General features: G+C 53.0%; 2 protein-coding genes across 2 annotated transcripts in view; both read right to left on the bottom strand.

Moving 5' to 3' along the window:
* The window catches only part of P3H3 (prolyl 3-hydroxylase 3), a 29,412-nt gene extending 16,942 nt beyond the window's left edge, over positions 1 to 12,470 (bottom strand). Inside the window, exons 1-12 of the mRNA XM_048820778.2 lie at positions 11,615 to 12,470; positions 10,611 to 10,763; positions 10,120 to 10,303; positions 9,815 to 9,946; positions 8,435 to 8,568; positions 8,054 to 8,143; positions 7,573 to 7,625; positions 7,239 to 7,297; positions 6,276 to 6,400; positions 6,016 to 6,111; positions 4,117 to 4,267; positions 956 to 1,073 (exon numbers count right to left, since the gene is read on the bottom strand). Coding sequence (XP_048676735.1) covers positions 956 to 1,073; positions 4,117 to 4,267; positions 6,016 to 6,111; positions 6,276 to 6,400; positions 7,239 to 7,297; positions 7,573 to 7,625; positions 8,054 to 8,143; positions 8,435 to 8,568; positions 9,815 to 9,946; positions 10,120 to 10,303; positions 10,611 to 10,763; positions 11,615 to 12,043 — 1,724 coding nt within the window. The 5' untranslated portion in view covers positions 12,044 to 12,470. The remainder of the gene's footprint in view (positions 1 to 955; positions 1,074 to 4,116; positions 4,268 to 6,015; positions 6,112 to 6,275; positions 6,401 to 7,238; positions 7,298 to 7,572; positions 7,626 to 8,053; positions 8,144 to 8,434; positions 8,569 to 9,814; positions 9,947 to 10,119; positions 10,304 to 10,610; positions 10,764 to 11,614) is intronic.
* A 3,234-nt stretch (positions 12,471 to 15,704) lies between these two features.
* On the bottom strand, positions 15,705 to 23,731 carry GPR162 (G protein-coupled receptor 162). Its single transcript, XM_048820860.2, has 5 exons — positions 23,276 to 23,731; positions 18,690 to 20,584; positions 17,502 to 17,691; positions 16,843 to 16,994; positions 15,705 to 16,595 (listed from the first exon to the last, which is right to left on the bottom strand). The coding sequence occupies exons 2-5, from the start codon at positions 19,554 to 19,556 to the stop codon at positions 16,065 to 16,067; spliced, it is 1,740 nt and encodes a 579-aa protein (XP_048676817.1). The 5' UTR covers positions 19,557 to 20,584; positions 23,276 to 23,731; the 3' UTR covers positions 15,705 to 16,064.
* Between the last annotated feature and the right edge of the window lie 941 nt (positions 23,732 to 24,672).

Here is a 24,672-nt window from a genome sequence, read left to right as displayed (position 1 = left end):
GGGCTGGGTCGCTCTGCTTCCCACTGCCACCACTGAGTGTGGGGGGGTGGGCCTGACTCCTGCTGCCGGTGCCAGATCCCCCACTAATCCCCTGCACAGTCCTGGGCATCCAGGAGCTTCCCTGCTGCTGCACCCCAGAGCTCCTGCCCCGATGGCCCTGCAGCCCTTGAGCGCAGCCCCTTCCCCCCATGGAGGGCCTGGCCCTGCAGTGGAGCAGCCACTCCCCCCGTGGGAGGTGTGTGCAGGTGCTCGGGCTGCACAGGGCACCACCATAGGTAGGGACAGCCCTGCCCGATGGAGTGGAGGGCCAGGGCTCCCCTACCAACCCCTCTTCGCAGTAAGGAGAGCATGGCCCAGTAACCATTGGGCAATGCTTCCAGCAAGCACTGACCATCACAGGGACACTCAATGACACTGAAAGGTGGGAAATTCAGAACTACAGAGGAAATGCTTTCCTGCCCAATTTGGGATTACACTGTGGAAATCGCTGCCCCAGAAAGTTGCTGAGGCCATGCACTTAGCAAGATTCAGAAAGAGACTGGACATTCCTATGGATAACAAGGCTACCCAGAGTTGTCATAGTTAATGACCACAAACATTTTAGAAGGGATGTTAAACCTCATGCTTCAGGGTTTACATCAATCCCTAACAATTAGAGACCAGGGTGAGACCTAACATGGGGGGCAGATTATCCCACATCTGCCTATGGGGTATTCTGCTCTTTCCTCTGAAGAAGTTGGTCCTGGCTACAGTCACAGACAGGACACTGAACTAGACAGTTTCACAGATTCCAAGGCCAGAAGGGACCAGATGTCAGGTCTGCTCCAGTCCAGCAATCCCTCTGTACCTATGTAACTCAGGGGTCCCTCTCACCCTGCAGTGACAGTGCTCTCTGGAGCTGGGGAGATATTCTCACCCCTGACACTCTCAGCTCTGGGGTTCCCTCTAGTCTTACCTGTAGTCCCTGTACACGTAGGCAGGTGGTTCTCTCCAGCATTCTTTCCCCTCAGGATCCAAGAGACAGTTATCAGCATGAACTGGGTGACTGAGATCCATGCGATCATCCTGGTCCCCTAAAACAGGACATTGCAGGGGAACATTCACACCTTAGGAGGATACAGCAGGCAAAGGGCACCCTGAGTGTGAGGGGAGGGGACACAGCTGGGATTAGAGGTGAGCAGGAGCACGGAGACTCTGAGCGTGAAGGGAAGGGACACAGCTGGGATTTGGGGTGAGCAGGGACATCTCCTGAACGTAAGGGGACTCTCTAGGGGGAATATGGCTAGGATTGGGCTTTCATAGAATCAGAGACTACAAGGGTTGGAAGGGACCTCAGGAGGTCATCTAGTCCAACCCCCTCTCTTCACAGACAAGGTCAGCTCCCAGACTACTGCACTGGGCAGCACAGCATGGGGAGGAGGTGACCAGGACTCTGTGGAGAAAGAAGTGGTTAGGGACTATTTAGAAAAGCTGGATGAGCACAAGTCCATGGGGCCGGATCCGCTGCATCTGAGAGTGCTAAAGGAGTTGGCGGATGTGATTGCAGAGCCATTGGCCATTATCTTTGAAAACTCATGACCATCGGGGGAGGTCCTGGACAACTGGATAAAGGCTAATGTAGTGCCCATCTTTAAAAAAGGGAAGGAGGATCCGGGGAACTATAGGCCAGTCGGCCTCACCTCAGTCCCTGGAAAAATCATGGAGCAGGTCCTCAAGGATTCAATTCTGAAGCACTTAGAGGAGAGGAAAGTGATCAGGAACAGTCAGCATGGATTCACCAAGGGCAAGTCATACCTGACTAGTCTAATTGCCTTCTATGATGAGATAACTGGCTCTGTGGATGAGGGGAAACCAGTGGATGTGTTATTCCTTGACTTTAGCAAAGCCTTTGATATGGTCTCCCACAGTATTCTTGCCAGCAAGTTAAAGAAGTATGGGCTGGATGAATGGACTATAAGTTGGATAGAAAGCAGGCTAGATCGTCGGGCTCAATGGGTAGTGATCAATGGCTCCATGTCTAGTTGGCAGCCGGTATCAAGTGGAATGCCCCAAGGGTCGGTCCTGGGGCCGGTTTTGTTCAATATCTTCATTAATGATCTGGAGGATGGCGTGTATTGCACCCTCAGCAAGTTTGCAGATGACACTAAACTGGGAGGAGAGGTAGATACACTGGAGGGTAGGGATAGGATACAGAGGGCCCTGGACAAATTAGAGGATTGGGCCAAAAGAAATCTGAGGAGGTTCAACAAGGACAAGTGCAGAGTCCTGCACTTAAGATGGAAGAATCCCATGCACCGCTACAGACTAGGGACCGAATAGCTAGGCAGCAGGTCTGCAGAAAAGGACCTAGGGGTTACAGTGGATGAGAAGCTGGATATGAGTCAACAGTATGCCCTTCTTGCCAAGAAGGCTAACGGCATTTTGGGCTGTTTAAGTAGGGTGTAGTGGGGTGGTTACCCGCTCTTGCCCTGTGGGGCTTAAAAGCCAGCCCTGGGAGACAGCCAGGGCTCAGGGCCAGAAAAGCTAGGCTGATTGGGGAAATGGCTGCAGCTGGGTCTATAAAGGGGCTGCTAGGCTGAAGCTTAGCTAGTCTCTCTCTGCATTCAGAGAGAGAAGGGCCTGGCTCCAGGGACCTGAGGGAGTACCTAGATTGGAGCAGGACTGAGAGGGAAAGGCCAGGGAAGCTCCGGCCTGGAAACCCCCAGGCTGCAAGGCCTAGATTAGGGCCTGTTAGGTACTGGGTTTGCAAGGGGGTTGCCCACGGGTAGACAGAGGTAGCAGGTCCCACCCCCCTTGCCGGTGATGAGTGGCTGATACACTGCAGTCTGCCCTGGGGAGCGGGGCTAAGCGATGACTGGCAGTAGCCAAGACTGAGGCGAGGTGGGGGTAGTGGGTGGGGGTTCCCCGGGGAGGGAAGACCCTCAGGGATTGTTGGGGATTACTGCCAGGGGGCAGCACCCCAGTGGGAGGAGGCACCGGGTCGTGGGAGGGACCAGGCCCAGTGGTAAGAAGGATCACCAGACAGCAGAGGGCGCTCCAGAGGCTGACACGCTAATTCCCGCAGACAAGCAGCAGGAGACGCTGCCGGGTGAATCCGAACCATTACATAGGGGCATTGCCAGCAGATCGAGGGACGTGATCGTTCCCCTCTATTCGACATTGGTGAGGCTTCATCTGGAGTACTGTGTCCAGTATTGGGCCCCACACTATAATAAGGACGTGGAAAAATTGGAAAGCGCCCAGCAGAGGGCAACAAAAATGATTAGGGGACTGGAACACATGACTTATGAGGAGAGGCTGAGGGAACTGGGTTTATTTAGTCTGCAGAAGAGAAGAATGAGGGGGGATTTGATAGCTGCTTTTTAACTACCTGAAAGGGGGTTCCAAAGAGGATGGTTCTAGAACCCCCTTTCAGGTAGGTGAAAGCAGCTATCAAATCCCCCCTCATTCTTCTCTTCTGCAGACTAAATAATCCCAGTTCCCTCAACCTCTCCTGATAAGTCATGTGCTCCAGCCCCTTAATCATTTTTGTTGTTACCCTCCGCTGGACTCTTTCCAATTTTTCCACGTCCTTCTTGTAGTGTGGGGCCCAAAACTGGACATAGTACTCAGATGAGGCCTCACCATTGCCAAATAGAGGGGAATGATCACGTCCCTTGATCTGCTGGGAATACTCCTACTTATACAGCCCAAAATGCCGTTAGCCTTCTTAGCAAGAAGAGCACACTGTTGACTCATATCTAGCTTCTTGTCCAGTGTAACCCCTAGGTCCTTATCTGCAGAACTGCTGCCTAGCCACTCGGTCCCTAGTCTGTAGCGGTGCCTGGGATTCTTTCGTACTAAGTGCAGGACTCTGCACTTGTCCTTGTTGAACCTCATCAGATTTCTTTTGGCCCAATCCTCCAATTTGTCTAGGTCCCTCTGTATCCCATCCCTACCCTCCAGCATATCTACCACTCCTCCCAGTTTAGTGTCATCTGCAAACTTGCTGAGGGTGCAATCCACGCCATCTTCCAGACCATTAACAAAGATATTGAACAAAACCGGCCCCAGAACCGACCCTTGGGGCACTCTGCTTCATACCGGCTGCCAACTAGACATGGAGCCTTTCTTTACCCTCTACAGCCGTGCGGCACACGAGGTGTGTGAATGAGAAATGGAGCCTTTTCCCAGGGGTGAAATAGGACTCTACGATTTTCCGGGATTTCTCGCTGGCATGCAGGAGCAGTTTGGCATCTCTCCAGTTCACGGTCCCATCCTGTGCCAGCTGGAAGGTAAAAACAAGCTTGTGAGAAACCTCAAGCATAAAGAACACATCTGTGAGAAACAACATGTGTGTGCAAGGGAGCAGCATGCCTGTGAGAAATCCTGTGTTCATACACATGCATAAGCAGGGATATGAGTGTGAAAATCCTGTGATTGTACACTTGCAGGAGAGAAAAAAGCCATGAGAAATATCACCTCCATGAAAAACACCCTCCTGGGTGCCAGAGGGAAAGAAGCACTCTGGGAAACGACAGAGGAAACAAAACCCCTGAGACAGCCCCCTGAGAAGCAGGATAGAAACACACAGCCTGTGCCTGTGTGAAACAGCCTGACTGCAAGGGTAACATGACCGAGAGAGACGCCCCAAATGAGCCCGTGGGAGGGGAGCATACATGTGAGAGAAATTTGCCCTGGGAACCCCTCACCCCCACATACAAGAGAGCAGGCCTGCAAGACAGTCCATGGACATGGGCCAGAGAGAGAAGAACACTCCTGTGAACCCTCACCACCAACAGGCAAGCGAGCAAGCAGCTGGAGCCCCAGGAACTCCCTGAGACAAGCCACGCCCATGGGATGGGACCCTAACACATGCTGAGGCACTGATGTTGGATCATATTAAAGAAGTTCTGTATTAAAATCACAAATGAGTTTGATTCCCCATAGTTTAAATTCCAGGGTATTACTAATTAAGAGGTCTCTTGGTTTTTGGTACTGTTACTCTCCCTCTGTGTGTGAAACTTGCAAGCTGCTAATTGTGTTAGTACATTCTAAGGCAGAGTCTGTTCTCAAAGGTTTCAGAGGAACAGCTGTGTTAGTCTGTATTCGCAAAAAGAAAAGGAGTACTTGTGGCACCTTAGAGACTAACCAATTTATTTGAGCATGAGCTTTCGTGAGCTACAGCTCACTTCATCAGATGTAGTGAGCTGTAGCTCACGAAAGCTCATGCTCAAATAAATTGGTTAGTCTCTAAGGTGCCACAAGTACTCCTTTTCTGTTCTCAAAGCAATTCACACAGAGAGGGACTCAAAGCAATACTCTAACAACAGAAACAGCACCCAGAGACTCCCTGCCCTTTTGTTGTATTAACAATTGTGATTAAAATAGAGATAGAGGATGTATGTGGATGGATGCTTGGTGTGGATAATAACTGAATGATCAGGGAGGTGCCAGCCTAAGAATCCAGTGTCCATCAGCTGAAGAAGGCGTCAAGTGGAAATAACCAGAGGACCCCCAGAGGGCAGACTGGAATCCACCCAACAGCCTCAGGAATGGGAGAACCAAAGAACAAGATAACATCTTGGAGCCGTCAGGAATGTGCTATCTGCTGATTGATTCAGCAACAGCATGATGAAGCAATTCCCATAGACTGGCATAGGAAGAAATTCCTATAAAAATAGACTCTAAAAAGTGAGAACTTTGGGGTCTGATTCTGCAAACCAACTTCCAGGAGCATCAGATGAGCATCTGACAAGGCCCTGCTCCCTCCTCATGTCCAGGCCACCTGGCCAGTGGCTTGGCATGAGCAACTCTAAGGCTGGTAACTATGATAACAACCTTGCAGAACCTGTGTGTGTGTGTGTGTGTGTGTGTGTGTGTGAATAAATATGAGATTGAATGGAATGTTACAACTATAACTAACTGCTTACTATGATTCTTTCTGTATTCACAATAAATGTGGTATTTTGCCTTTTTCCCTTTAATAAGATCCTGCTGGTTTTTATTTTATTGGTATAACACTGAGCCATTTACCTGCAAAGCCTTTAACACTGTTAACCCTTCAAATCTCTCATGGGGTGTGTGAGGGGACTGTCTGCCCCGGTAACCATCTTCCGTGCTGCCAGCTGCCTGAAATAGATTGGAAGGTAGTTTCAAACCTGGTGTCCCTGCTTCTTCCCTCCACCCTGATGTTACAGCATCTCTGCTGAGGATGGTAGCACGGGCCAGTGAAGGCTCTCCCGCGCCCCCCACCTCCCTTGTGTCAAAGTGCCCCTGTAGGTTCCTGTCCTCACCTTTGCCAGACGGAGAATGTCCTTACATTCGGAATCAGTCAGGACTCTGTCAAAGACGACCCGCTGGGATCCATTCAGCTGGTGAGAATCCACAGTGACGGTGATGCCCTCAAAAGTGAATGGACCTGGGCAGGGGGAGGGAGAAAGGGCTCAGCCTCCTTGTGGGTTCTGCCTGGATCTGCAGAAGCAGCTGAGAATCCAATAAGATCCCTAGACTACACCGAAAGGAACAAAATCTGGCAAACAAATCACCCCCCTTTTTCACTCTCAGATCTTGTACCCACCTCTTACCCGTAGAAACACTGTATTACTGATTGCTGTTAGTAGTTTTCAGGGTCGGGGAGGGAGGGGGGCCTTGTTTCAGAGTTATCAGCCCCCTTTAAGCCCCATATCTGATCTCCGGACAGGAGAAATTATAAAAATGCCCAAGCCGGGGCAAGATCTCCTGTATGTTACCACAGAGCATCCTCGGGAGCCAGGCCTGGCCCAGACTGAGCCCTGCAGGAGCTGGGAATACAGGAGTCTGTGCTGGGCAGCTTACAGCATCCACCCAGTAACAATGTAGTAATGTATTTCCAAGCTTAGCAAAGCCTCTATCGCCTCTTCTCTCCCCATTGCAGAACTGATCCATCTGTAACTGAGCCTGTTGGATTGACATGGCTTAAGCCCAAACGATTCAACAGGTCCACACTAGCTGTGCAGAATCATGGCAGGTTTGCTCTACATCTACATTCGCATTGTGCCAAGTTGTTCCAGCTGCAATGCCCTCGAGGCTCCTACCCCACAGTTCCCAGAAGCAGTGTATACTTGAAGATTTTGCCAGGCAACCTGTGCACTGTTGGGAAGTAAGTCTGCATCCACACTGGCATTAAAATCACTGAGCCTGGAACAGTAGAGGCTGGGGCAGTATTTAGCCCTGCCTTTCAGTGGTCTCTGTCTCCCATTCTAGGCTCTTTTACTCACCCCTCTGCTCCTGCTCTCCCACATCCAGATTCTCCAGCCTCTGCTTCTTCTGATTCTCCCTTGGGAGCAAGGGAGAGACATAGACAGGGGCTGTCAGTATCCAGAGATATAGTCCCTAGCTCCCTCCTCAGTCAGACACTCAGCAATAAGTCAGAGTCACAGTCATAGATTCCAAGGCCAGAAGGGACCATTGTGATCATTTAGTCAGACTTCCTGTAGAACACTAGTAATGCACCCCCATCTCTGCTAGTTCACCCCTTTCCCTTCCAGACATCATCACTCCCATATTCAGCACGCCTTCAACTCAGTCCAAGTAGGCTGGTTTGGCTCTTACCTGTGTTTCTGCTTCAGACTTCCAGGAATCAGCTCATCAGGGGTCCAAGGGTCCTAAAGAAACAAAATCAGGGGCTCAGTCACCCAGCAAACCACTCCCATGCTGGATCAGACAAATGGACCTGCCTAGTCCAGTGCCCCTCTTCCGCCCAGGCCAGATCAGACAACTGGGCCTGTCTTGTCTGTGTCCCTGCCTCTGACGCTGCTCAAAGGGATGCATAAAGTCCCAATAATGCCCCACATGGGAATTCTCTCCTGCTCCTTCACCCCCAGCTGGGGCTCACATCGGGTCCCACGAGCAGGAGAAAGGTGGGCTTTGAGAATCTTCTTTTCACCTCGGAGGTCACATCAGTGTCTAACTCTTACAGTGCCAGGATAATATCTTGCTGAAGTGAGTTCCACAGGTTAATGAGCAATAAATTGCCCTCTTGAGACTAGGGCAGGGAGAACTCAGCCCACTGAAAGAAGATGCAGCTACTTACAGGGTCATTAAAAGTTCCTCCCAGATGCTCCACTGCATAGTAAATCAGCTTCTTCTCCATCAGAGATCTCTGCACATACTGCTGAATGTTCTGGAGATGCACACAACTGTCAAACAACCATCCCACAAAGGGGATCCAACCCTACCCTGGGGAGACCCCCATCCATATCCCAACCCCACACAGGCATGGTGATTCTGCCCTGGGGAGACCCTGGCCTGATGATCTGTATGTGGGGGAGTCAGTCTCCATCTTAATTCAGCCCTGGACTCTGCACACCCACACATAGAGGCATCTCTCCCCAATGCGACCACAATGCTGGCCCAGCCATAGGGGGTGAGAGGAGATTCAGAGAAGGCAGAATTGGAGGAGTGTTGCTGGTACCTCTCTAGCTGTGATTGATGCTCCTTCTCCCAGCTCCACCCAATACCGTTTCATCTTCTCCAACATGAGTTCATCCGAAGGATAGAAGAGCAAGTAAGAAGCAGCACATTCAGCAGCCAGTGCCTGGTTCCCAACTGGGGCAGAGGCAGAGAAGGAGATGGGCATAATAAGGCTCTGCAACTATGGCTCAGATCCTCAAAGGTATTTATGCATTTAACTCCTATTATGATCAATGGCCGTTAGGCACCTACCCATATCTCTGAAGTTCTGGGACTATGAAACTATTGTTATTAGTAAATATTTTATACAATGGCAGCATCCAGAGGTCCCAGTCAGGATCAGGGCCCCATTGTGCCTGCCGCTGCAGATGCACAAGAAGACACTCCCTGCCCTGACGGGCTTAAGATCTAAAGGCAGAAGCAGACAAAAGGTGGGCGATGGGGATACACCAGACAAGCAGTGAGCCTGGGGAAGAACTGGCTCAGTTTGCTAGCTCCAAGGAGCTTTCTCAGTGAGGTTAGGAGGTTGTGCGGGGAGGGGGAGGACAGGAGCAGGAGAAGGGAAGGATGGGAAAGAGACTGCCACAGCTCGTCACCTGCCTGGCCATGATCAGCAGGCTGGGTTTGAGAGGCCTCATGGCAGGGGACTGGAGGAGGAGGAGGCAGTGGCCGTTTGGATTTTACTGGGGTGTTTTCCCCATGCATGGGGGTAGTGTGGGTGGGAGCACTCAGGGCTGAAGGGAGAAACTGACTGGTGGTGGAATGCTGGCAAAGCGACCATGGGGATCAATCTCAGTAGATCAGCCAGCCAGGGCAGGGTTAACTCACAAAGGGCCTTACTGGGAAAGCCAAGGGGGTTGTGTCTGATGAGGAGATGCAGGAAGTGCCGGCAGAGGGACGCCCAGGCGAGGCTGACGTGGTCAGATCCCCGAGAAGGTGGTTTTAACAGCAGCGTTCTAAACAGACTTGAAAGGAGGAAGGGCTGGAGAAGAAGAGGTCACCATAGACAGGATGTGAGAACAGAGTTTTGGCCATGGGGACAGAGAGGAAAGCCAGGATTTTAGTGATGTCGTTTGAGGAAAAGGAGCCAGATTAAAAATGACCTGAACATGTGGGTTCAGTGAGAAGGGCAATTCAAAGACGGACCCTGGCTTACAGGCCTCAATGACTGGGAGGATGGTGAGGCTGTCCATGGTGATGGAGAAAAAGAGCAATGGGGATGGGCTTGGAGGAGAAGGATCAAGAGCTTAGTTCGGCTTGCACCATCCACCTGGTATCACACTGCCCCAGCTGGGTACAGCAGAGCTGGGCAGCTGCAGGGACTTTCTCTCTCCACTTGCTAGTGTCACAGCACCACCTGCTGGCCTGTGTCTCTGCTTACCTTGATCATAAGCAAACTGCAATAAATCCAAATGGGATGGTATGAAATCATCTGTGGCTGAAACCTGTCCTGGCTTGGTGGCAACTTCAAGGACACAGTGCTGCCTGCACTTCAGGACCTGAGTATAATGGGCTGCAAGGGAAAGAGAGGGAATGAAGAGCAGCACCTCCAGCAGTATAACAGTTCCCTCTTTTGCCAGGCCAGGATGCTGGGAGATGGCACGTGTCATCACGTGTCATCACGTGTCATCAGATGGCAGAATGACATGTCCAGCAACACAGCACCCCTCAGTGCCTTTATACTACCTGCAATGGCTTCATAAAGGCCGGGGTGCATCTCCTCCTCTGTGCCATCCTCCTGGGGCCCCTCACACAGAGCTCGACAATCCTCCAGTGCCAATAGTACCTCTTCGAGTGACTCCTCCAGCTTCACAGCAGCCTGCAGGTACTCGTCCACATTGTACTGCTGCACCCCAGTCTTGTATGCCTCCTGAAAAGGAACATAGAGTCATGTCCCCTGGTTAATGTCTGGGCCGCACCCTTCTTGCTCAGTTGGTAATGGGTTACCCAGGACTTTGGATCACTCAGAGGGCAGTGCTGCCATCTAGGGGCCTGTTTGGATAATACACTGTTTGTATTGGCTATGGAAACCCCCAGGTCTCAGGCCATGACCCCTGTGGGGAGATGGAGCAGGGGTGGGGAAGCCAGGCTTTATCTTGGGCCCTGACCACTAGGAGTAAGTTGGCAGGCTTTGCTGAAGTGTTCCCTAGGTGTACAGATCTTCATGGGGATCTCACCCAGTATGGTGTGGCCTGCAGGTCTCGGAAACTCTCTAGCTTCACCCCTGCCATGCGCTGATATTTCTCCATGTCCTCACGCATCTGTAGGTGCTGGGGATTGGCCACGAAAAACGTGTGAGCTGCTGACACCGCTTCATCCAGCTTCTTCAGCTGCAAAGACAACACAGTACTCAGAGAGCAATTGCCATGTCCTGGGCAGACCTTTCTCATGTCTAAAAAACCCACTCCACCAACCCCCTCCCACGTGCCTTTAGCTGTCCTTGCATTGGAACTGTTCTTGTAGAATAGGCCTAAAAACAATGTGCCATGCTGAACCCTTTGGATATGATGAGATGCGAACTCATCCACACACCTCCCTCATTTCCCCATCTGCCTGCCTGAGCCTTCCACCCCATTTTGTGCCCCATCCATCTCCCATGTCTGGCATTGTAGTTATTATTGTAGGACCTAATTATAAACAGTGTCATGCTGTCCCTTGCTAGACGTGATGAGATGAAATCTCTACTCTGGTGTTCCCACCCATTCCTGATTTTCTTTCACTTTCCCCAGCTGATTGCCTAATTCTGGAGGCTCTACACACAAACAATACACTATCTTGCTTGCTGTATGAGTGGCGGTGGACCAGACACAGGCTGTTCCCATTGTCAGATTGGTGTCTCTTCTCTGGGTAGCCTAAAAATCACAGGGGGCAGGTGCGGAAATGCAAGAGTCATTAACACCTGTGCATATGCATAACCAAGGTTGACAGTGGCAGTAGGGCTGGAGGCTGGAGAAGTAGAGCGAAGACCCTTACTGTACCTGGGAGGCATGGGGACTCTGATTCCTCCCAGGGAGGTTCCTCAAGCCTAGCCCTCCCCCTGGGCCCCTCCCCAGCAGAGGTAGCCCTCCCCCAGGCTCCTCCCCAGCAGAGGGGTGCAGGCAGGGGAAGGAAGCTGGGAGGCAGGAGGATGTCCGTGTAGCCACATCAGCAGCGGGGATAGGACCTTGCTCCCTCCCCTCACCTGGAATAAGGCCACCTGGAGGTAGTTGTAGGGCTCCCTCTGCTCGAAGTCCTCCTGGATCTCCCTGCTGGCCCTGTGAAGGGAGGGCTCCGAGCCCAGCCGGCGCCCCAGGCACTCCCCCAGGCACTCGGCGCGCTGCAGGACCCTGTCGAAGAAGCGGGTCTCCCAGGAGGGAGCGACCGGCGGGCCCACGAAGCCGCTCTCTTCCCTGCATCTGCTCTGGCAGCCGCGCCGCGCCTCCAGCAGCTGCGAATAGCTGTGCAGGGCGCGCTGCAGCAGCTCGGCCGCCCGGGGCCAGTCCCGCGCGAAGTAGGCCCGGACCCCATCGGCGTAGAGCAGATCGTAGGGGAGCAGCCGCCCCGAGCCTGGGGAGAAGAGGGACGTGCCCGGAGCAGAGAGGGCGAGGAGGAGGAGGAGGAGGGAGGCCATGACAGAGCAGGGGGAGAGGGCTGGGAGAGCGCAGCGGAGAGAGAGAAGACGCAGCTAGACGGAAGGGCTCGGGGCAGAGGGACCCCACCGCGGGGCTCGCTGGAGGAAGGAGGCGGAGGCCCCGCTCTCGATGCTGTTTGGCTGGGATGGGAGTGGGGAAGTTGGATACAGAGACCAGGGAGGCGCTAGGGGATAGAAATTCTTCCCAAGTGGCGAGCCAAGGCAGCGGAGCAGGGCCTGCGCCGTGTGCGTGGCTTCCTTGGAGGGAAGTCTGCAGAAAGGGGCCGATGGTAAGAAGGAGATAGCCAGACACGCACAGAGCCACATACCCCAGGAAACGTGGCTGCTTTCAGGGATCCTCCTCCCTACTGGTCCCTTACACCCTGCCGGCAGGAATCAAATCTGGATCGAGCGGCGTCAAGCAGCGGGAACATTTTAGCGTTCTCACCCAACCCACCCACTGTAGTGTGTAAACCACCGCCCCTCTCTCCCTCCGACCCCCCACCCCCAAATCCCCTGCCTGGAGCAGTGGTTAAAAGGCTGGCAGCCAAGCAATTACGCTGGACACTGGTATCTTGATTTGCAAAGGTACCAAGTGTCTGCAGTGCCATCGACTGCAGTAAAGGTTGGCTCAGCACCTCTGACGATCAGGCCAGCTCCCTACTGTTGCCACCCCTCAATTTTATTCTGTCTGGGATGTTTGAGGGATTTCTCAAGTCCCCAGCTCCTTGAGTCAGGTGACAACAGGAGACTCAACTTTCATTTTAAAAAATGAGTAAATTTCTAGCCTTCATAGGCACGGAGAAAAACTTGAAAATATGACCCTGAAGCCTCAAACCCTGACATTTATTATTTGTTTAAACTCTCATGTTTTGGGGTCCTAACTCATGATTTTTTAATGCTTGGGGTTGGCAGTCTACAATGATCTGATGACCGTGTGGATGCTCAGGCCAACCCAATCCCCACTCTGCATGGGCTGACAAACCTACAACACTCCCTCCTTCCCCAACTTGATTGTGTCTCGTGATCATATCCCAATATTGTATTTACCATGGTGCAGCATGGCTTAGCAGTCATAAACTCATGGGCAGCTAGTCCCCAGCCCCTCCCCTTCTGCCCAAGGCCCTGCCCCTCCCCTTCTGCCCCCCTCCCCCAGTGGGCCACCGTCCACCCTGCACACTCCCAGCCCCAGGCAGGCGGTGCAGCCAGAGTGCCCCCAGCTCCAGAGCTCTGGGTGGGCAGCATGGTCCCAATGCCAGGCGGATGGACCGATGGGCAGCACGGTGTGGCCCCAGGCCTTGTGCGCACCAGCCCCAGCCTACCTGCCCCAGCCTCTCGGCCACAGAAGAGTGGAAAGGGAACTGGAAGCAGGCAGGAAGGGGCCTGGGGGCAGAGTGTGGGCTGGGCCATGCAAGGCTGTTTGGGGAGGTACAGCCTTCCCCTGTCTATGCTACCCCCTGCCCATGAATAAACTAGACCAGATCTGTAAGAGAATCTCTTCTCAGGCTGATGCCCCTTTTGTCTGAACTGATGCCCCATGTTCATTCTCTCAGAATACACCTGAGAGACAGTCTAAGCTGTTACTGGTTAATGTACTCTTTGGATTCCACCACTGGAAGCAGTGCCTCAGGGATACAGGGCCATGTATCCTATTCCCCAGTCCCTCTGGGCCAGCCAGTCCCTTCAACCTGGGGCAGAATTGAAATGGTGTCCTACAGGTGAAAGGCTCCATGAACATAAGAATGTAAGAATGGCCATACTGGGGCAGACCAACAGTCCATCTAGCCCAGTATCCTATCTTCTGACAGGTTTCAGAGTAGCAACCGTGTTAGTCTGTATCCGCAAAAAGAAGAGGAGTACTTGTGGCACCTTAGAGACTAACCAATTTATTTGAGCATAAGCTTTCATGAGCTACAGCTCTCCTCATCGGATGCATGCAAAAGGTTTTTTTTCTCTCCTGCTGGTAATAGCTCACCTTACCTGATCACTCTTGTTACAGTGCGTATGATAACACCCATTGTTTCATGTTCTCTGTGTATATAAATCTCCCCATTGTATTTTCAACTGCATACATCCGATGAAGTGAGCTATAGCTCACGAAAGCTTATGCTCAAATAAATTTGTTAGTCTCTAAGGTGCCACAAGTCCTCCTTTTCTTTTGTCTTCTGAGAGTGGCCAATGCCAGGTGCTTCAGAGAGAATGAACAGAGCAGGTAATCAGAGCAGGTAACCCCTCCCCCACTGGGGTAGCAGCAGCAGCAGCAGCAGCCTGGGGAAGCGGCAGGGCTCCAGCGGCTATTTAAAGGACAGGGGCAGCAGAGGCAGTTGGAGCCCCGGCCCTTTAAATAGCTACCCCAGGCCTCTGGGGGCTATGTAAAGGACCCGTAGCTCCCCTGCTTCTACTGCCCCGGTCCTTTAAATAGCCGCCGGAGCCCTGCTGCAGCTACTCCAAGGCTCCAGGGGCTATTTAAAGGGCCGGGGCGGTAGAAGCAGGGGATCCCTGGGCCCTTTAAATAGCTGCCGGACCCCCCCCCCCCCCCGCCGCTACCCCAGGGCTCCAGCAGTGGGGCTCTGGAGGCAACCGCTACCTGGGGCTCCAGCCACTGCAGTACAGTGCACTGGCTCTTGCCGGTACGCCATACCGGGGCGTACCGGCTTACTTTCACCTCTGCCTCTCAGAGTTTGGTATGAAGGGGAAACCAGCCATGGTGTGTTATGGTTTCCAACATGAATGAAGTTCAGTAGTGCTGTCCCTGGGGTCTGCATACAGTACAGTCTTTTTTGTGCTCCTCTCCAGGATACCCTAGTTCTGTTTCTGAATCTGTGTTGGCAACTCTGTGAAGTGGGAAGGTCTGCAGCAGGTGCTCTACAGGTTGTGGGTGAGGGTCAGCTGGATGGATGGGCTTTTGGTGTCAGGGTTCAATTATAAAGCCAGGTTGCATTATACACCTAGGACAGCTCCTGCTGTTAACCCCCATCTTTGAACCTCCTTACCTGTCTGGCCTTCTTCCCTAATGTCCCCTGAACACCTCTATCTAATGCTGCCATGACAGTATCTTTACCCATTCCTGGGGGCTGTGAGTCCAGGCAGCCAAGATTAATCCTAATGCCTGTAAACAGGGAAACACTGCTCCATAACAAAATGTTTTTTTCTTGTCTTCACTCTCATCATTTCCAGTGGATTTAACCACTCTCTGGAACAGGGCTGGTACAAGGTGGTGGTTTTTATTCTAAGTGGCATTAGTTGACATGTAAAAACACAAGCAGCCACCAGTGCCTTTTTACACTAGCACACCCATTCTTGGTGCCTTGGTGAAACTGAACCAGTGGTAGAAATGGTGGAAATTTTAGGAACAAAGTCTAGTGTGGATACAGCCTAAGTCACCCCTGAGACTGACAACAGAACTATCCCTCCTGTGTCCTGAAAATCCTCCCTGGTACAGTACTCCCCTTCACTTCCTGCCCTGCACTGTTGCTGTTAAATATCTGCGGCCTCCCACTCTAATCTGCTGCACTGTTAAGATGGGTGGCGGTGGGAGCTTTGCCTGTTCCTTATGTCCCTCCCCAGAAGCCTGGGAAACTTCATTAAACATTTTGTCAATCACTTTGTTGCCACGGAAATGAGGTTATTATTAATACAGCATTTTAAAAACAGACACACATTGACACTCCAAATATAGAATTTTAATACTATTCTGTCCCCGCTTCTGCTCTCGGGCATTTTCATTGATGGGTGGAGCTAATAAGAGCGTGGACCTAATAAGGGGTGGAGCTAACAGAGGGCAACCCCCAAGTCATATTTATAACCTGTGAGCAGGCACAGGCTGCTCATGTCCCTGGCTCCTTCGTGCAGACCTGTTGCACTCGTCCCCCAACCACCTCAGCATACATGGAGGTTGCCTTGTTTCTGCCAGCTGTTGAGAAATATGAGAACATAAATTATCCATTGGGTCCCAGGAGCTGGGGGACATTGACAGTTTTATTTAAGAATCCCAGTGGCAGTGTATGTCTTTGATGCAGTCTCATAGGTTGAGCTCCCTGAAGGTATGTGCCTCACAGGCTTCAAGGGTCCTTTCATTAGCCTGCTGTCTGTCCTGCAGATGCCAGTCTTCACTGCCAGACAGTGAGCAGCGTCGCGCCCGATCAGGGCCCTCTTCCTCCTCCTCAGCACCCCCCAGGGAGAGGCGGCGGTCCCAGCGCAATGTGAGTGGGAGGCGGGAGTGGCGTGGACTGCAGGCTGGGGAGGGCAGAGGTGTCTCGTCGATGAATGTGGTGATCTCATCCCTGAAGAAGCAGACGCTGGAGCTGGATCCTCTGGGGACCAGCCCCCCCTCAAGAAACTGCCGGAGAGTGGTCAGCTCATTTTCAGGGGGCCGCCGGCGGTGGTGGTAGTCATGCAGTTCAGGAGGAAGGAAGCCAGGGCCACCAGGCTTGCGGGGAGTGGCGACTCGGATGTCATCAGATGATGACCACTTGTGGAGAAAGGATGGAGTGGAGCGGTGGGAGGAGAAGATGTTAGTCTCATCGTGGGACATTCTCCGGGAGATGGGGACCTGAAAGAAGGTAAGGGGAGATGAAGGTGAGGGGAAGGGAGATACTGTGAGGTTTGGGGAAAACCTCAGAGATAGAGTGAAAGAAGGAAAGAGTTTCAGAGATGGGAATCCATGGGTTATACACATATGGGAGGCTAGTGACCCCTTAAGACCCCAACAGAGTTCCAAGGAGGGGAATATCTGGGTGCGACACACAAGAGAGAAGGGACTGGAGGGTAGGGTGCCCCTTGCAGTCCCTACAACTCACCTGCAGATAGTGCACCCTGTCGTGGGGCAGCAGCATGTGACTCATTGGCAGCAGCTTGACGTCCCTGGGATCCCGTTTCACAGCCGCAGCGCCATTGGCATCAAATCGCACCTTGCAGATCCGCCCATCGCCGTAATCCTCACAGGCCCCATCTGGTGGCGATGGGGAGAAATGGTGCACAACACTGCCAGCTGGGAATCTCCTGTCACCACATGTTCAGGGAGCCTGCATACCCTCCTTTCACATTCCTTTGTTTTCAATGTGTCCCATAGCTCCTGCTGTCTGCCCTCTGAGCTCTCCCCTACCCTCTTCCCGCATGGCGAACCCCTCTTTACAGTTATCCCCGTCCTTGTTGGTCTAGGGAGTATTGGATCTACCCTGTCCCAGCTCACATCCTCAAATGTCTTGCCACCAGAATGAAGAGAAAGATGGAAGCTCGGATCACAATGTTGGGGAGGGGGGTCCCACTGTGGTTTGGAGGTTTACATCCCGTGTCTTGCCCCACCATCACAACCCCAGCTACAACCCTGAATCCTTCCTAGCCCCGCCAGTAGTACTCTGGCCCAACACCCAGTGCTGCCAGGCTCCCCCCTTTGCTGTCTGTCCCAGCGGCAGGGTTCGTGATGAGGGAGATGGAGGGAATATGAGGGGGGGCTTACCGTCATCCCCCTCTTCCTCTGTCATGATGGCCACGCACTGCTCCCACACAGTGCGGACATCAGCTCGGTAGCGCTCGCAGGACCAGATGAACGAGGGAAGCAGCAAGGTCTGAACCATGGAGCACCAGAGCACTGCCAGCACCATCCAGGTGGGGGCGGTATCATAGCGCAGGCTGAAAAAACTCACCACCTTGGGGGTGGGAAGGAAACAGACAGTGAGGGGGAGAGAAACATACATGGTCACAGAAAGAGAGAGGGGGAAGAGACAGACGGCATGAGAGTGAACTGTGCAGTCAAATGACTGATTGGCAAAGGGTTCTTAAAATAATTGGTCTTGGCTTTTTGTTTTTTCAAAGTCTCCTTGTTTTGTCCCTTACAGATGTCATGAATGTGAAGGCTGGGCTGCCCTGGGTTTGCTGGAGGACATGGGGGCTTTGAGAGCACGTATTCTGCACTCTCACACGTTAACTGAAGATGTGAGACCTATAGCAGGTTTCAGAGGAACAGCTGTGTTAGTCTGTATTTGCAAAAAGAAAAGGAGTACTTGTGGCACCTTAGAGACTAACCAATTTACCTATAGCAGCCATCCTTTCTCAACAGTGTTCATTATGCACGGGAGTTAAAATAGGTGTCTACAAAGCACAGTTTCTATTCCAGCCCCCTGGTCTTGGTAATTCAGAGCTTTGCACACCTTTCAGCTGTGGGGTTAGCACTTTAAAAAAAAATTGAGCAAAAATAGTTTGTCCATTTTGAGAATAAGGCAAACATATTCCTGCTGCAGGAGAAGCAAATTCCTGCACCCTGAATGCCTTTAGAAAATACACAGGGCCAAATATAGAGACCTCTTGTTTGGGGAGAGGAGGCAGGTGAGAGCCTCTTATCTAAAGTCTCAAGCAATAAGGAGGCTGGGTTAATTGTACACTGCTGTCAGTGTGGAGCTAAAGGGACACAGAAAGGGGGCTTCCACATCCCTTCTCCAGTGGAACTCAGGCGAGGGCTAAATCACTCCAAGGAATGCAGCCCGCAGTGGGGCAGACTGAGGGGGCTAGCTGAGCACTGCACTGAGCTGGAGACCACCTTACTACATTCTCCACCCTCTCTTGGCCACACCTGCCAATCCCTTGAGAAGGGAATTGGGGAGCGAGTTGGTGTCCTATTGAGGTGAAGAAGGGGCAGCCTGCTCCTTACCAAGATGGGCACCCCGGTGAGTGTGTCATACAGGAAGACAATGGCGCTGATGAGGTTGGTCATCTGCATGGAGGTCTTGGCTGACTCTGAGCCATCCAGCGATGACCTCCTCTTGCCCCTGACATCCTCTACAACGATGGCTGGCACATTGAAGGTGTTGTGTGCTGAGGCGGGGAAGGAGGAGGAAGCTTCCTCTGTCTGCCGGTGACGACATCTTTGGTGCCTTTGGTGCGCCCACAGGGTCTGGTAGAAGGTGATAGCCACACACACCAAGCCCATAACGATCCCTCCCAGAAGCAGGAGGCTGAAGCAGACACCAAATCCCAGCCCAATCTTGCTGACGATGAACTGGCAGCCACGGGCATAATAGCGCTCACCATTGTTGTGCCAGCCAATGGAGGGCAGAGTGGAGAGGATGAATGACACCATCCAGATGCCCATCACTGCGTGCAGAGCCTGCTTCTTGGCATTACTCAGCCGGTAGTTTACTGGCCACCTCACCATCCACATACGGTGATAGGACAAGGAAGCCACTGTGAAGCAGGTGGCCAAGGCGAGGGTATAGTATGTGGAGACAAAGACCTTACAGATGCTCTCGTTCCAGTCATAATCGGAGGACTCGCGTCGCAGCTGCACCACGGCATAAGTGGTGAGGGGAACAGCTGCCATGAGGATGTGGGTCCCAGCTAGGAAGCACAGCAGCAGCTCCAGGGGTTTATGCTTCTGCTGCTTGGCTGTGATGCTCAGGATAATCCAGGAATTGGCCAGCAGGGCTAGCAGCCCGCATGCCAGCCACCACAACGAATTGTTGTGCAGGGTTGACTCTGACAGGTCACCCATGCTACTGCCCCCACCACGATGCATCATGCCTCCCACCTTGGGAGCTGGAGACAGGGTAGGAGGATCAAGCACAGGGACCCCGCACAGGGGCAGACAACTCTCGCCTCATCTGCTCTGGATAGGAAGCAAGGGGCATGCACAGGAGGGGTCACCAAGAAACATTGCCACAGGGCATATGGGAAGAGCTCCCTCTTTTTCTCTATCCCTTTCTTTGTGCAACCCTTTCAATCTGTTGCTCCTTCCCTCTTTTGCTCTCTTGTTATGTTTCTTTCACTCTTTTGATCACTTCCACTTATTCGCTCCCTTATTCTTTTTCCCTTCTCTTTCTTTTCTGTCTACCTCCTTTTCTCTGTCTTTCTCACTATCACTTGTTAGAACTTCCCCTCTCTCTCACACACATGCTTTCTTTTATTTCCTCTCCCTCTGTTCATCCTCTCTCCCCCTTTACTCCCTCTGAGATGGATCCCCTGCTTCATGCTCCATTGATATACGCCCAGTCTGAGTGAGACCTGCTCTCAGTTCCACCTTTTCCTGGGGCCTGTGAGGGCTACCCCCAAGTAAACAGGTGTCTCTGGGGCTTAGACCTGTCCAGATATTTAAGTGGGATGCAACTATGTGCCAGATCTTGGCATCTCAGTTCTGGTGCCTTAAGGGATGGAGGGTGGGGGGAGGGCTAACAGAGGGGTTCAGAGAGGCTGTGGGCATAATGGTGGGGTTGGCAAATGCACAGTGCACAGTCCCCCACTCACCAAACACCACAGCCTCAGGGAGCTAATGATATCTGCCCCCCAGCCCTGCTGAAGCTGTAAAAGGGTGGGGGGAAGGACGGGCAATGGAGGGTGGAGGGAAGGAGAGGCAATGATCTAATCTGTCCAGGGTGCCCCAACCACCAGCCCTGCACACTGTCCTTTCTGCCACTCCCAGAGCTTGTTCTGTTCCTACAAGTCCCCCTCCTCTGGGCAAGGTGCAGGGCTCAACCAGTGAACAACTGGGGGACAGTGAGAAGGGAAGATCCTTTTCCCAGGCTCCCTTGGAGATTCAGAGCTCAAGATTCACTGCAGAAGGGGGAGAAAAGAGAAAAGGCAATTTAAGATATTTCCATCTCCCCAAATCTCTCAACATTCACACACACAAATAGAGCATTCTGATCTAAGGCTGTGCAGGGTTCTCCCCAGTGGCTTTAGATAATAGACTATCCAGATGGATGCCTGTCCTGACCTGCAGCCCCTGCAGATCCAGGTCTGGCTCCCCTGCACCCACTCTCATTTCTGCTGACTCCTGACCTGCTGCCTCCCTCAGCCCCTGCCATATTGGTCCTGGGATCCCCTCACACAACACTTCTGCTGATGCACCTCAGTCCTGATCCCCAAGCCCCTGCCCTGTGCTTCCAGTTGTGAATCTTTTGTACAAAGCTGTAAAGCACCTCAAGCCTGTCTTACAAACCCTCTCCCTCCTGGATTTCAGGCCTCAGATCCTCACATCTCTGCAGGTGCATTTCTGTCTTGATCCACAGTACCTATGCTATTTCACACTTGGGTTCCCCACCCAAAGCTTTGCTAATGCCCCTCATTTGAGATGTATCCTCCCATTCCCCTAATATTCCAGTTCTGGGTCCAGCTATGCCAGTGGCCTCCTGACCCACAGACATCCTGCGGTTCAAGTCTTAGCCCAACACATTTCTGCCATGGCACTTCAATTCTGATCAATAGCTATTCCAGGCCTGGACCCTCACACAAAGCTCTACTCATGCCCCTCAATCCTGACCTGGAGGACCCAAAGCTATTCCTATCCTTAGTTCCCTGCTTATCTCTTATGGTGGCCCCCAGTACTGCTTTGCACTAGCCTCATACTATTCCAGCCTTGGGCTACCCACAAAGTCCTGCCAATGCCCCTCTGTCCTGCCCTGCAGCTCTCCTGATATTCCAGTGCTGGGCTCCCCACACAGACCTGCCAATGCCCCTCAGTCATGCCCTGCAACCCCCCTGCTATTCCAGTCCTTAGGTCACATTATTTCTCTGCCAATATCCTCAAATCTTAATCCACAGTCCACTGTACCATCTCTGGTCACCCCACAGAGTTCTGATGATGCATCTAAATCTTGACCCACACATCTTAAATTCAAGTCCTGGGACAATATACACAGCTCAGCTAGTGCGCCTCAATCCTGACCTGCATCCACTTGCTATGTGAGTCCTAAACTCCTGATACACAGCTCTACTGATGCACCACAATCCTGACCTGCAGCACCCACAGTTATATCAGTCCTGGATTATCTGCACATCTCTGCTGCTGCCCCTCAATTCTGACCCACACAAACCCCTGCCATTCCAGGCCTGGCCTCCCACATTGCCCTGCCAATGCTACTCAGTACTGCAATGCAACCTCCCCTGGTATTGCAATGCTGGGCTCCCCACACAGCTCTGCCAATGCCTCTCAATCCTGACCTGTTCAGATCTGCTATTCCAGTTCTTAGTTCTGATGTGCCTCAATTCCTGACCTGCAGCCTCTCTTTTTATCCTCAGCCTCATCTTTCACCCTCCACTCTTGCAATCTGAGCCCCTGTAGCTCCTTTCACTCTGCGAAGGTGCTGAGGCATGTGACTGGACCAGCCTGTCCTCCATGACTGGATTTAAAGACCCCAAGTCTCCCCACTTTGTGGGCTTTTTTAACATACCATCACCCTTGCAGTTAGGCCTGTGGCCTTTGGAGACAGTTATGAAGCTAAAGACCCCTAATAATCCAAGGAGACAGTATTTTATTGGAGGGGAAATTTCCAGGCCCCACTGTCTCATGTGCCCACCCACACCTGTCACTAAACCAGCCAGGACCCCTCCTGTTTTCCATGGGGTCCAAATCTGCTCCCAGGCACTGGGTGGGTGGCTCATGGTGTCTGGGGCTCAGAAGCTTTCTGCTGGCAGATCCCTGTCCCTGTCCCCTTGCTTGCCTGGGCTTCCTGTCAAAAGGCCACCCTCCCACCATCCATCCTGCCAGCTGGGAAGTGCAGCTCATGGACTCGTGACTCAGGGAAAGGCAGAAGAGGAAAAGGTCTGAGATGAAGATGACCCAAAAGGAGAGTGAGTGGGTGAGAGAGCTCTAAAGTCTAACAGAGATGGAGCAAGGGGGGAGTATCTGTCTGGCTGTGCTGCCTGGGTGGTGGGGAGGAAAGGTGCGAGGGCCAGGCCGGAGCTGCAGGGCCTCTTGCACCCACCTTGTCCTTTTGTCTCCTGCCCGAGGCACAGAAACTGGAAAGGATTACAAAGAAGTTGCCATGGTTATTCCTAAGTGGTGGAGGGGCACTGGGGGCAAAGGATGAAGGGAGCAGTGCAGGGACAGGGCAAGCTGGTTTCCTTTTCCCCTTGAGAGGGATGCAGGGGGGAGCACAAAGGAAAAGAAGGAAAAAGTGGTGGCTGGATAGAATAAGAGCCAGGGAAAGAAGGACAGAGAGGGACAGGGACAAGGTGCAGAGGGCCCCATGGCCAGCAGAATACTGACCAAAAGAGTGATAAGGCCTTAGAGCACAAGCCTCTGTGTGTGGAGGTGACAGTCACCTCCAGGGCAGGAGATGCATCCCGATGGGCTGAGAGTGAGACGGGAGGGGGAGTGCCAAGGGGGGCACACTTAGAGATCGCTAGAGAAGAGGGAAGGTCGAGGCAGGGGGAAAGGAGGAAAAGGCGAAATGCAGCGAAGGGCCAGCCCCCTCCCCCTGGCCACACACTGGTGTCTGGAGCTGAAGGGACCCATCTTACCTCTCGCTGGTGCTGGCGCTGCCATGGCGACCGGAGCATCTCTCCTTGTGTGTGCGGGCGGCTCTGCCCTCCCCCGCTCGCTCCCTCGGCCCACATGCCCCAGCCACAGGGCGCCGCAGGCAGCGGGGCTCGGCCCCGCCAGCCGCCCGCCCGCCGGAGTGACAGCAAGCGAGCGCGAGATGGAGGGAGCAGCGCTGGCTCCGGATCAGTGGCGCTGGGATCGCCTGTGCTCAGCAAGGAGGGGGGCGGGTGGCGGGGCGAGGAGATAACAGGGCTCAGGCTTAATGGCTGAATCGATCGTCTATTAGTGTGTGTGTGTGTGTGTGTGTGAGAGAGAGAGAGAGAGAGTGAGTGTGAGTCCCTCCCCTCCGCACTCCCCGAGGCGGGTGTTGTTCTGCTGGGCTTCCCAGCGGTTTGTTTCCTGTTGGGAGTAGGAGGAGTGTGTGTGTAGGGTGCTCTATTGTGTGTTAGCCTGGGAGAGGCCAGGCTGGTGTCTGCGTGCTCTGCAGGTGTGAGGGCGTGTCTAGGTTACGGAGCAGACAGGCTGGTGTGTTACAAGTGTGAGTTGTGTGTGTACTCGGAGAGAGTAGATGGGTGTGTATTACAGGTGTGAGATCTGTGCAAGTGTGTAAGGGAGAGGGAAGACTGGCCTGTGTGGGTGACAGGTATGTGTGTGAGGCAGAGGGTATACTGGGTGTGAGTGGGGTATGTGGGCAGGAGAGGGCAGGCTGGGGTGTGTATGTGTGTATAGGCTGGGGTGTGTGTGTTACAGCTACAGAGCAGGGCCCAGCCCTGGTTTCTGAGCTGGTTCTTGGCACGATTCAGCTGTAAGGATAGCTAAGGACAGGCTGGGTTCAGCACTCATTCAGATGCAAGACACCCACTGTCAGCAGCAGGTAGTTTCCCAGGTGCAGCCAAAGCATTCCAATCTGTCTGGCTCTGTCCCATCCTCCCCTTGCTCCCCCACCTTGGACAAATTTGGAGACCCAGATGGACTGGGACTGAGATCCCTCCTGGGCAGAACTTGAGGAGTCCCTGCCCCCAAGAGAAGGAATTGTGGGGAGGGAGCCAGGGTATGAGATGGAGTCAGAGAGAGAGACTCAGGGGCTTAAGTTACAAGAGGCCATGGAGGGGCTGGTGGCTTCAGAGAGGTCTCTGCATGAGATGAGACCCCAAGAGCTGCCTGGGATGGGTCAGGGTATGGAGATCTGACTCAGCTGGATGGTGGAGTCAGTCAGCTGGTCTGGGGCCTTCCCCCACCATCATTCAACAGCCTGATCCCAGGTCAGGGGTATGGGGAAGGCTGGGATAAAGGGGGCTGGGGGCAATGCCCAGTCAATGTCACCTCTCAGACCAGAAGTGTGAAGCTCTAGTCCCCATTGAATCCAGTGGGACTA

The sequence above is a fragment of the Caretta caretta genome, chromosome 1 (genome assembly GCF_965140235.1).
Source record: "Caretta caretta isolate rCarCar2 chromosome 1, rCarCar1.hap1, whole genome shotgun sequence".
Lineage (NCBI taxonomy): Eukaryota > Metazoa > Chordata > Testudines > Cheloniidae > Caretta > Caretta caretta.
Note: the sequence above shows the minus strand (reverse complement) of the source record. Positions and strands in the feature narration are given on the sequence as shown.